Raw genomic sequence first — 12,898 nt, forward strand, 5'->3', positions numbered from 1 at the left:
CATTTGTAAAGTGCTTAGCACAAAGTGTTTATCTGTTATATGTTAGTTATAAATGTTAGCTATTAGCTATTATTATTTGGAAATGACTAACTCTAGGGGAGGTACAATTTTAGAAAAGAAAGATAATGAGTTTTGTTTTTTACATATTTAGTTTAAAATCCAATTGTAACATACTGAGTTTAAAATCCAATTGTACATTCGGGAGGAAATGTTCAGTAGGCAGTTGGTAATACTGAACTGGAACTCAGGAAAGATTAGGATTGTATATTAAGATATGGGAGTTACCTTTGTAATTTATAACTGAACCCATACCCATGGGAACTGGTGCATCATCAAGAGGAAAGGTGTAGAGAAAAAAAAGAAAAGAGGATCCAGGAGAAAACTGTTTTAAGGATGAGGGAGACTTAGACGTAGTAAAGAAGCCAAGAGACTGAAGATGGAAGAGAGAGAGAGTAATCCTAAAAGACATCAGAGAACATGGGATGAATGGTATAAGGAAACAAAAATTAGCTTTGGTAAAGAGAAGAGGCTCTTCTGCCTCTTCCTCAGAGACTGGAGCAAAGGACAAATAAATGAGTGACAATATAGAGGAGTGCTGAGGTAGGGGAGGAGGAACTCACAGTGGGTGACCATATCCCAGGAATAATATGAGGCACTCAGTGAAGAGACTTCAAACAGCTTCTATGTGGGCCCTAATAGTTAGGGGAGGACCACCATGCAGCAGCAAATGCCCAGCTAAGATTTGGTTAACATTTCTAAGTTACTTCTTTCAGAAGCATTCAGCACCATATAAGTAGAATAAGACAAGGCAGAGGGTGGAATTAAGTTTTAGCAAGATATGACTGCAAACTGGAGAGAAAGCAGAGGAATCAGGGGTAGTGGGTAGTGAAGAGCTGACCTGTTCAATTACAGCTTTACCTGTGAAAGGATAGGAAGTGAAGCTAGAATAGGGGGATGAACTGGAGATCATTATTAGGATAAAGAACATATTACAGAGTGGCTGATGCAGGATTGATGAAAAGTCTCCCAACAATCAGAGTTATCCAAACGTAGAATGGACTGGTTTGGGAAATAATAGTTTTGTTCTCGCTGAAGAATGGATGACCATTTATCAGGCATGTTGTAAAAAGGTTTCTTGTTTATTAGTGTGTTGGATTAGATGACCCTGGCATTCATCAACTCTGAGATTTTGTGACATAGTTGTCAAATCTGCTGCTCATACTCACACAGTAGTAGAATCATCTCATATACCAAAAGGTATAGTATTTCTGAATGGCTATTCAGCCCATAGATGGAATGATTCTTTCTTTTCAAAAGGGATTACATTATAGTAGCTATAAAGTCTGACTGGGGTGTTTTATCAATTTGTGGGAGAATTATTTTCAGAGTTATGCTTATGGGTGAAATAGTGCAAGAAAGGCTCACACTTCTTTATTTTCTAGAGGAATTCTGCTCTTGGTGACCAGGTTCCTTTCCCCCATGTTCTGAATTTGTTTCCTTCTTCATAGGCCAATATTCCCATCAAAAAAGTATTCTATCTCTTCTGTTCAGAGGAGAATGGAAATGACTGGCCTGAGTACATATGTCTGAGCTCACCTCTGGCTAGATAGAGATGGAGAATACCTTGGAAGTGAAGGAAGAGTAAGCTTTACAGGACACATTTTCAGACACAAGCTTAATTAGTCTAATATTTAGTCAAATTAATGGTCTCTTATTCCCTTAAGTGTTTTAACCAATTCAGACTGGCTTTCCAACTATATACATGTTTCACAGCCCAAAGCCATGACGATGCTTCCCAGCAGACACAAGATCTAAAACATGGTATTAAAGGGGCAATAATAATCAGAATATTGAGAGTAATGAGTTCTCAAGAAATCAGTCTCAGATGAGCTTCCACTGATACAGCTTTCTGCTAGAATGATTTGTTCTAGGGTCGGCTAGGTAGTGCAGTGAATAGAGTACCAGCCCCGAAGTCAGGAGGACCCGAGTTCAAATCTAACTCCAGATTTACTTAACACTTACTAGCTGTGTGACTTTGGGCAAGTCACTTAACCCTAATTACCCTGCCCTCCCCACTCCAAAAAAGAAAAAAAAAAGATTCAGAATGATTTGTTCTAGCAACAATAAGGCAAGGGGCCAGACTGAGATCTAATCCTTGGAACCTTGCTATCTCTGCTGAGGATTTTCTTTTTAGACTAGGATGACAGGCTTTAAAAGGAAATGATTTTTAGTTGATGAGAATAGGCCAAAGTTGCTTCTACCATGTACCTATTAATTAATCAACAAGCATTTTATTAAATGCCTATAGTATATACCAGGGAGTGTTAAGTACTAGGAATGCAAATAAATACAAAGCATGAAACTCAAGGAGTCTACAGTCTTTTACAAGACAACATACACATCTTTAAGTATATACAAAATAAATATAAAAAGATTAATTAAAAATACAAGGTAATTAATGCAGGGTAGCGAGAGAGGAAAAGGCACTAGCAAGACCAGAAAAAGCTTCATGTGTTCATATTCTCTTGATTCCAAGAGTATGCCTATGTGTCTAGCCATAAAGGAAAGCTTCTAGAGTGGAATCACCCCTAGATCAGAAAAAAAAAAATTTAAGTTGTATATATAGGTTTCCAAGGGACATTCAGGCATGGCTAAAAACCATATGGTCCAGGAAACTGGGGAACAGCCAACAGTGGATATGAAACAAGATACTGCTGGTTATGTTGCAGAGAAAAAATAATTAGGAAGCAAAACCCCCAACAAGGTAGCACTGATGTAAAGCACTATAATAATGGCAGTCATCCCCTGTAGCAAACACTTGTGATTGCAATTAAGGATCATGATTTTAAGTAAGGAAATAAGCAAGCAAAACTAATGGGATTATGGGGGAAAAAAATCCCAATTTTAATATTAAGTTTCTCATTAATCAATAGAAAGAACCCAAATTAAAGAAATACTTTTCAGTTTTTCTTATAGCATTACAAAGCTCATTTAAAATAAAAAGCAGAAATGAATTTAAATTTAGTTGATACTCATATAATGGAAGCATCATCATTATGAAAGACAAACCTTATCCTCAAACCTCCATGAAATTCTTCATCAAATAATACTTCAAAAAGCACATCTGCTTCTCTACTAGCTGTAGAAAAGAGAGTCATTAAAAAGGAAAAGTCAGTTGATTTCACTTTTACTAATACTCTTTCACATATTCTCCTGAAATATATTATCACAAGAAACCCTTTACATTTTCTATTTCTTTCATTAAATAGCTTAAGGTTCAAGGATTTAAAGAATTTTAACGAGAAAAATGGTTACAGAGTAAGACTATGCTTTGAAGAATATTAACTGTATGTTGAAATAACAATTATTCTTATTTGTGAGCTTTCAGAAGTCTAGCAAACAAGTTTTTCTTCTAGAAAGCTAAAGATCTAGATTTTATTTTGCAATCAACACAATGGAATCACCTGTATATAGATTATATAAATTATCCGACTTATTGGTATAGATATTTTAAACCAATACTAAGCTCACTTTCTTTTTTGTCTACTTTGAAAGCCCATTTGTAAACACTCTCTTACTTTTATGGGGGGAAAAAAGATTTCATTTTTCCATAAAAATCAAGAGACCCTAATGAGAAGTAGAGGAATATCTCACTTGTCTCTTAAAAGAAAGTTTTCAGACTGATTAAGTAAAAGACTAAGGTAAGGACAATTTTCTCTGATCTCATGAAAACTTATTCATACCTGCCAGAGGTCTTGTATAATTTTAATGTGGTAAATAGAAACCTCCAATTTCTCAGCAGCCCTTTCTCAACTTCCCCTTCTTTTAACCACTCCCCAGATGACTAGGCAAGATAGAAAAGGAGGAGAATTTTTTTCAGAAAAGGATAAGCTGAAAATATTAATTAACTTTTAAAAATAGGATTTTTCCCCTTATCTGATTGAAAGCCATTCCAACCTACTTTGGCATAAAACAAACAAACATGTTTGTTTCCAAGATAACTATAGTTTAAACACATAACTGGCATCAGAACGAAAATATTACCTCCTTTAATTCCTATGATGGTGCCACGGAGACCCACAGGAACTGAAAAGTTCTCTCTCACATTTACAACACGGTCAAAAAGACGGAATTCTGCATCCCGATCAGGAATAATCCCCTGCTGTTGCTCTAAAGGCTAAGAAGAAAAAAAGTAATTCTAGTATTTTTTTAAAGTCTCCTGCCCCCAAATGTAAAATGCTAGGACACTGGGGAAAAAATTAAAGAAATTAATTTGCAATATTTTGCTATGAACATCACTTACTCTGTACAGTAAATGGGGTTTCACTGTCACTCGTACCTTCTTATTACTCTTCCTTTGCTAAAAAAGTGGAAAAAGATATGTTTAAAAAGTCAATTAACGAAGCATTCACTTATAAATATTGTTATCAAGAAAGAAAAGCTTCTAAAATCAAGCAAGTATTCCACAAAGTGAAATGATTAAATTTTTGGGTGTAGGAAGAACATGAGTTAAAGGCTGAATTATGATAATCTAAAATAATTACTTTTTATAAAATCTAAAATGGCACCAATTCATTACAGGATTTTTGTTGTTAGTTAAATTCAATAACCACTTATTAAACTTCTACTACATGTAAGGCATTGTGGTTAGACCCTGCAATACCGAGACAAAAAAAATCAGTCCCTGCCATCAAGAAGCTTATATTCTGCTTTGGGATACAACATGTGAATAAGTATCAATTCAACAAGTATTTATTAAGAATCTACAATGTACCTGGTGCTGTGCTAGGCTTAGAATATAGTAGAAAGAATAACAACTAGTCACAATGAGTTTAAAACAGGGAGATAAAAAATACATACAGCAACATGAAGTTTAATAAATACACGTATAAGTATACACAAATACATACACACAAAGTAATTAAAAGCAAAGTAACCTGCGAAGGAGGACATTAGCATTTAAAGAGATCAGGAAAGACTTCTTGTAAAAAATAGTGCCTGGGAGGCACCTTAGAGGAAGGACTTAAGGAAGGAGGGAATTCTAGGCATGGAGGGTGGTAAATCTAAGGGCATGGCGTCAGAAGACGGAGCACTGTGTGAGCAGGGAAAAGGGCAGTTTGCACTGAAGAATGCAGGAAAGAAGTAATGGATGGAAAGATAAGAAGGCACAAGGTGATCCAAGGAGGCCAGAAAGCAGTAGTCACTACTAGGATTACGAAAGGCTTCCTAAGCACTTCAAAGGAAACAAAAGGCTGAGGGGAGAGGGGAGGCCAGTTGGCATATAAGGGAATGGCAATGGAATGCCACATTTGGGGAATACTCCAATTTGGCTGGAACACAGAGAACTTGAGGGTGGGAAGAATGCCAACTACATAAGCAATCATAGATTGCAGAGATCAGCTAGAATGTGAAGGGCTTTAAATGTCAAATGCCATGACCTTCCCAAATACCTGGGGGCTTTTCTTACTTAAATGTTTAATTTTTTTCTTTGTATACTTTCCCAAAAGCAAGGTACTAAAAATTATTAGGGGGATGACATGATTAAGCTTGTGTTTTAGGAAGATTATTATTTTGGCAGTTATATGGAGGATGGATCAGAGAAAGAAGAGACCAGAGGCAGGGAAATCAATCAGAAGTCTGTAACAATAATCCAGGCAAGAGAAGATAAGACCTGGAAGAAGACTAATGGCTTTGTGAAGAGGAAGAAGGGACAGAATGGGAGAGATGTTGGGGAGGTAAAGGCAATAGGTCTTGGTAACTGACTGGTTATGTGAGAGAGAGGCAGGGTAGAGAATATTCTTCTAGTTGTAAAATTGGGGGACTCAAAGGATAGTGATATTCTCAACAGAAGTAGGGAAATTTTGAGGAAGGGAGGGTTTAGATGGGTAGGTAATGAATTCCATTTTTGGTATACTGAACTTAAGATGCTGAGACTACATTCAGGTGAGGATGTCTAGAAGACAGGCAGTGATATGGAGGCTGTAGCTTAGAAGAACTATCAGGGTTAGATATACAATCAGTCAATTAGGATGTATTAAGTGCCTACTTTACACTAGGTGCTAGAAATACAAATAAAGGTAAAATAAAATAGTCCCTGCTCTCAAGGAATTCAGAGTCTAATGAGGGGCGGGAGGGACAATATGCCAACAACTATGTACAAACGAGATACATAGGAATAAACTGGGGGTGATGATCTCAGAGGGAAGGCATGAAAGTTAAGGACAGGGAAAGAATTCTTGCAGACAGTATAACTGCAGCTGAGACTTGAAGGACACCAAGGAAGACAGGAAATGGAGTTGAGGGGAGAGTTCTAGGAATGAGATAGCCAGGAAAAACTCTTGGGAGTTGGGAGATGGAATGTTATGTAAGGGACACAATGAAGGTCAATGTCACTGCACTGCAGAGATCATGAAAAGGAGTTAGAAGTCTGGAAAGGTAAAAAGGGGCCAGGTTATAAAGGGCTTTAAAAACCAAAGAATTTTATATTTAATTCTGGAGGCAATAGGGAACCACCGGAGTTTACTGGCAGATCAGTGTAGAAGTTGAATGGAGGATGGGTTGGAGGAGGAGATTTTGAGTCATCTACAGAAAGCTGGTAATTAATTGCTCCCAGGGATCTTGATGAGATCATCAAAAGTGAGGTTATAGAGAGATATAAGAGAGACCAAGGTAGAGACTTGAGGGTCAACAATTAGAGGGATGGAAGAGGAATGATGACCTATCAAAGGAGAGTGAGAATGAGCAGTCAGACAATTGAGAGAAATAGGAGACAACAGTCTGATAAAAATCAGGGAATGATGATATCTGGAAAGGGGGAAGGGTGCAAACAGGGTCAAAAACTGACAAGAGGATGAGTAATATGAAAAAGCTGTTGGACTTAGAAACTGAGAGGTAACTGGTAACCTTGAAAGAACTGTTTCAGTTGAGTATTGATGTTAGAAGCCAGACTGCAGGGGGACTGAGTGGAAAGTGAAGGGAGTTTCCTCTAGGCAGCTGAGAATTTGAAATCACAGAGATGAGTAGAAGAAAAGTGGGAGCTTTGCTAGCCATAGGATGGAGAAGGTTATCTGATGGAGCTCCTACCCTCAAGCATTCTCTGGTGATTGGAGGGTAGTGCCAGTGTAATTTCTCTCAATAACAGCTGACATTTACATACAACATTAAAGTTTGCGAAGTGCTTTACAAAGGGGATCACAATTTTTCTCAAACACCAAGGGAAGAAGGGAGATGAGGTCAGACATCTGGGATAACAAAAATACCTGGTAATCAAGTCCCCAGGGGCCTGACAACTCAAATTCAATGAGAGTCCCTTTGTCTCATCTTAAGATGGGAGATGATGCACAATCAGATAGTACCTTGCACATGGAATAGCTTTGGAATTAGTTCCTGAAATTCTTAAGTATAGAACATCTGGGTCTTAAGATTGTCAGAAAAAATATCGGAGACAGCTTAAAATCTAATACAAGAGCTGATTTTAAAAGTAAATTTTTTTTGGAGGGGGAAGGCAAGGCAATTGGGGTTAAGTGACTTGCCCAAGGTCACACAGCTAGTTAAGTGTCAAGTGTCTGAGGCCGAATTTGAATTCAGGGCCAGTGTTCTATTCACTGTGCCACCTAGCTGCCTTGAAAGTAATTCTTCCTGAAAACAAATTCAGTAATTCCTCCTCTCTATCGGATATCATCTAGAATACAGCTAAACACCTGGCAGGAAACAAAAGCTTCTCTGTACTCCAAATATGTGTTACCAAGTTAGTCAATAAATCTTTATTAAGCACTGAGCTAAGCATGGGGGAATACAACGAAGGCAAAAGGCGACCTCCCTTCTCAAGGACCTTAGTATTTGTTTGCTGACAACAGGCAGGCATTCTGAAAATGACGGGAACTGACAGCTGACAGAGACACAGAGACGTGAACACACAAGGCGCACAGAAAGCAGCCAAGTCCAAGCAGTTGGTACATGGGGAACAGTTGGTGCTGCCCTACATTCACAGTCTTTGAGATACCCCTACTTTAAAGCACAATGCCATAAATCATATGCTTGATGGCAAACCTTATTGCCAAAAAAGGACTGTGTCCAGTGTATTCTTTTACAAAGAATAGAAATGTAATTTTAGAAAGATTTGTATCTTAACCAAAGTAAACAGAATTTTCAGCTCTGCTTCTGAAAATCCCTCGTTTCCTTTAAAACTCAGCTCAAGTGCCACTTTATCCATGAAATCTTTCCCGACAGATCCAGCCCTGGTCTTTCTCCTAAGATCCACTTCTATTCTCAACAAATGCCTATTAGACATTTTGAACTGGATTACCAAAGTCATCTTAAACTAAAAATATTCAAAACCAAACTGATTTTTTCCCCTTGCCCATATCATACTTTTCCTGAATTTTCCTATTTTTATCAAGTAGACAGACCACCATCTGTCCAATTACTCAGGTTCTCACCCTCAGCTCTTCATTTTTACTTACCCCACATACCCAAGCAGTTGCCAAATCTTGTTATTCCTTTCACATCTTTTGTATTCATTCCCTTTCTTCGCTCATCTAGCCACCACTCGAGTTCAGGCCCTGATCATGCCTGGACTATTCCCACAGTCTAACTGCTAATTCTAGGACCAAATAAAAACTTCTGCTTGGCTTTTAACGCTCTTCATGAACCCACCTTTGAGATTTATTACACTTCATCTCTCTCACAAACTCTATGGTCTTTATTACTGCTCCTCATACATGGCACCTCATCCATCTTGTACCTTTTCACAGGCTGTCCCACATATCCAGAATGCACTCCCTTTCACACCTCTGCCTCCTAGAATCTAGCCTTTCCTTTGATTTCTATAGAGCTAAAACATCACCTTTAACATGCCTTTTTTTTTTTTTGCTCCCTCAGCTGCTAGTGCCTTCTCCATGAAAAGAATGGAGGCTCCTTAAAAGCAGGAATGGCTTCATTTTGTCTTTTCATCCTTTAGATGTTGCATGCTGCCCGGCACCATAACAGGGACTAAATAAAAGCTCATAGAAAGTGCTTACAAGAGAGAAAACACACATTCTACTTCCAACATCATTTGAAAAGGTAAACATTTGGTGGTGTTTGAGCCTGACTGAGGTCTTTGCTACCATCTAGTGGTGGTCACTTGACTAGTATTCACAACCCTCAGGGATTCTGCATGTTTTGCTGGGGTGAGTGATGTGAGTCAACATGTCTAGAACTGAACTTAGAAACCTGCACTAATGCCTCTTTCCCATCTTTCCTATGTAATACCACCTCCTTTAATGTGAACCTCTATGTCTCACAGAATATGACTTCTTGGGGACAGGGACTCTCATTTAGTCCTTGTTTCTCCAGAGCCTGGCAGAGTACATGGCACACATTAAAGATCTAACAAATGACTGCTGAATGTCTTCACTTTACATTCTTTCCTTTCCCTCACTTTACACATGTGATCAGGTACCAAATCCTAAACAGTTCTTGTTCTGAAAGGTCTTTTTGTCTGACCTCTCTAATCCCATCCTAATAGTTTAAGGCCCTTATCTCTTCTTCCTGTAACTTCAGGTAAACTATTTTAATGGCTTCCAGACCCCTCTCCAGCTTCTCCTCAACACTGCTGCCCAGGCAATCTTCCTGATGGACCACTATTACCATGTCATCCTTGTCCTCAAAGCACTCTAATGTCTCCACACTGCTTAGTGAAGAAAGTATAACTGATTCTGGCATTCAGCCTGCCTGTCAACTTTTATGTATTACACATTATTCTGTGCTTCAGCTATATTAGAGCATTTTCCAATTCCTGTTCTTATGCTGCCTTCTCCCATCTTTGCCACTGTTCATGCTGTTTTCCTATTACTGAAATGGAGTTTTTACTCATGTCCCCAGAACTCTGTACTGAAGTCCTTCCCTTCAGACCCAACTACTTTCTCTAGGAAGCTTTCACTGATAGTCCCAAGTGAAAGTAATCTTTCCTGCACACTTACCTCCTTCTCTTATTTGTATCCTTATGCTCTTATGATTACAAGCTCCTTGAAGGCAGTACCTAAGCTTTATCTACCTTTGCACCCCAATTTCTAGGACAGTATGTTCAAATGGTTGGAGTTTAATAAATGTGGTCAAGTCAAACTTACCAGCAGTTATTAACATAGAATAGTGTTATCAAAGAAAATGTTATAACTGAATGTTAGAAACATGTAATATTATGTTAGTTTCGTCAAAAAAAAAAAAAAAAACCCACACATTTTGTTTTTTGTCTGAACCAGAAAACAATGAAGAGTATTTCTCAAAAAATTCTATAAAAAAAACAATTTCTTGAATCTGCTAGTGTCATCTTTTTGCAACTTGCTGCAACATTATCACTCAAAGTGGCTGGAGGCAGTAAAGACTTTAATTTCTTTTCAAACTAAGAGTCTGATCTTGCTATTATCCCTATATTAAGGTCTCTTTTGGAAAATGAGCAACCTGCTCATTATGATTCCCTTGAAACAAGCTGATTGGAACAAGATGGTTATCAACTCAGATTAAAACTTCTCTTATATATATGCAGGTTTTTAGCAAATATTCTTTGATGATGAACACATAAAGAAAATAATCAAACTTACATAAGACTACAATGAAGTATACAGTATACTTAGCAGACACTGAGATAAATGGATAAAATGCAAAATAGGATTTTAGGTTGCTGAAGTGTTGATATAGAGCTTAGGTTACACATTATTAAATTCATTGCCTTTTATATTTATCTACTTTACATTTATTCAAACTAAGTGTATACTTGTTTGTCTAAGAAATGCATTTTAAAGTCAAAATAGAGGCAGTGAGAACTTTGTAGCATGCCCATGTAAAAAACAATTATAAAATTACTTAAGAAGTAACAAATATAATGAGGTAATATGAGATGATATTTTGGCTATATCACCTTGGATCCTTTTGGATATTAATCAACAAGCATTTTAAGTGCACCGTGTCAATGTCCTAATAATGTCTGAATAATACAAAGAAAAATCAGAAACAATCCCTACCCTCAAGGAGTTTATATTCTAATGGAGCAGACGGTACATACACAAATTTATAACACTATGCACATAATAGAAGATCAATAAGTACTTGTTGAGTATTTGATTAAAGCCAAGAAATTTGCATTTCTAACAGTCACTCTTATATTTTTACATATCCATTGCTTTATTAAAGAAAAACTTATGTGGGCATTATTGACAAATATTTTGCCTGTTTCTAAACATTATCTACATCATGCTTTTCATTTGGGATGCTAAATGTTCACCTGAGACATAATTGTATTAATATATGCTTAGAAAATTTAATTAGTTCTTGTTTAATCAAGATTAAAATAAAAAAAGCAAAAAAGAAATAAATTAACAATCTTAAAATCTAGGTTGGATAACACTTTTATTGATTTTGGTCAAAAGCCTTTGCAATATTCACAAAATAGAATAAACTATAATCTCTAAAATAAGACCAAAATTAGAATAACTGAGTTTCTAAGAATAAGAATAGATAACATTTTAGAAGTGATTTCATAAAAACATATCAAGAATTTATGGACTTTTTGGGGGGCACAGTGGGAATTTAGATCTGTGAATTAATTTGTGTCAGAAATTTCGAATGTGGAAAGAAGGCAGACACTCGTCTCTAACTTAGTCTTAAAAGAACGAATGCAATAAAAGACTGAGCGTCATACCTGTCATTATGCAGGTATTATGTGAGAGAAGCAGAATTTGAACAAAGGTCTGTTTGACTCATGGAAGGGATCTCTACATCATGTTACCTTTCATACAATCTGTAAATTTTATTACATCTAAAATATTTATTATAAAACCAATGCCTTGTTTAACTTTGTTTTCTAATAACTATTCATATTGAATAAGATCACCTTTGGCTTTTCAAATAATTCAGAGCTGTCTAGCCCAATTTGATCTTACTATAATTATTATGTATTTTTAAAAATTAAAGACATCAAAGAAAACAATTATACATCTAGACCCTGTCTTTGCTGTAAATGATGAATCAAAGTCCTTAGAATTCTTTATACTACACTGTGGGAAGGTTGTGATATTACCCAAATTCCAGGATTACTAGGTACCAACATGTAAATGTGTTTAGCTGTGATACAAAATAAGTCACTTGCAAAATTTTGCAAATTGTCTTTTAGTTTTTTGTATTTCATTTACTCAATCCCATTTATTGAAAACGTGTACCTTGCACTTCTCTACTTCTTCTTCAATTTTCTCAACAATAGCTGCATCGAGAATTTGTAAATCACAAGAGGAGCGAGACAAAGCACTGACAGGATGCGCCTTTAGCCACGTAACAATTTCTTGAACTTTCTCAGCACTACATTAAAAAAAATTCATTATTTTTCTTCCAGAGATAAAAATGTTCTGAAGGATTACATATTATTGCAAACTACAACAGTCTCCAGATTTATGATCTTAAAGTTAATCATATAAGTTTATTCTGCAGGCAGAGATCCAATAAAAACTTGGAAATGTCCTAAAACCAAAATCAACATAACAGAAATCATATCTTAAAAACATTCACTGAACTTAAGACATGAAAAAGATCCCATTAATATTATGATTAAAATATAATTTATTTTACTTGAAAAACGAAGGAGATTTTATAATTAGTCTTGTCAATAAATGGGACCACTGATTTGAACTACTACATCGTTAAAATGGCACAAAAATTACATACCCATTCTCATTTTCACCAGGCCAAATGTCATCTTCATAGAACACGTCTTCTTGGCTGTTCTTAGCTACGTAACTAAAGAGTTCTGGTACCCTACCAACAATAACAAAATGTATTTTAATTATAGTGCTCCTCTGCAGCCATTTGTTCCCAAGTGCTATAGATGACTGCTTGCTATAGCTAGGGAATTTATAAAGAGATTTAAAAG

General features: G+C 36.5%; 1 protein-coding gene across 2 annotated transcripts in view; it reads right to left on the reverse strand.

Moving 5' to 3' along the window:
- Positions 1-12,898, reverse strand: part of XRN1 (5'-3' exoribonuclease 1) — a 94,840-nt gene that overhangs the window by 31,287 nt on the left and 50,655 nt on the right. For both annotated transcript variants that reach the window (XM_069104680.1, XM_069104679.1), the window contains exons 26-30: positions 12,694-12,783; positions 12,195-12,330; positions 4,304-4,360; positions 4,045-4,177; positions 3,070-3,139 (exon numbers count right to left, since the gene is read on the reverse strand). In XM_069104680.1, the coding sequence (XP_068960781.1) occupies positions 3,070-3,139; positions 4,045-4,177; positions 4,304-4,360; positions 12,195-12,330; positions 12,694-12,783 (486 nt within the window). The remainder of the gene's footprint in view (positions 1-3,069; positions 3,140-4,044; positions 4,178-4,303; positions 4,361-12,194; positions 12,331-12,693; positions 12,784-12,898) is intronic.

The sequence above is a fragment of the Petaurus breviceps genome, unplaced genomic scaffold (genome assembly GCF_028583685.1).
Source record: "Petaurus breviceps papuanus isolate PSGF00001 unplaced genomic scaffold, PetGlider_PUasm1.0 688, whole genome shotgun sequence".
Classification (NCBI taxonomy): domain Eukaryota; kingdom Metazoa; phylum Chordata; class Mammalia; order Diprotodontia; family Petauridae; genus Petaurus; species Petaurus breviceps.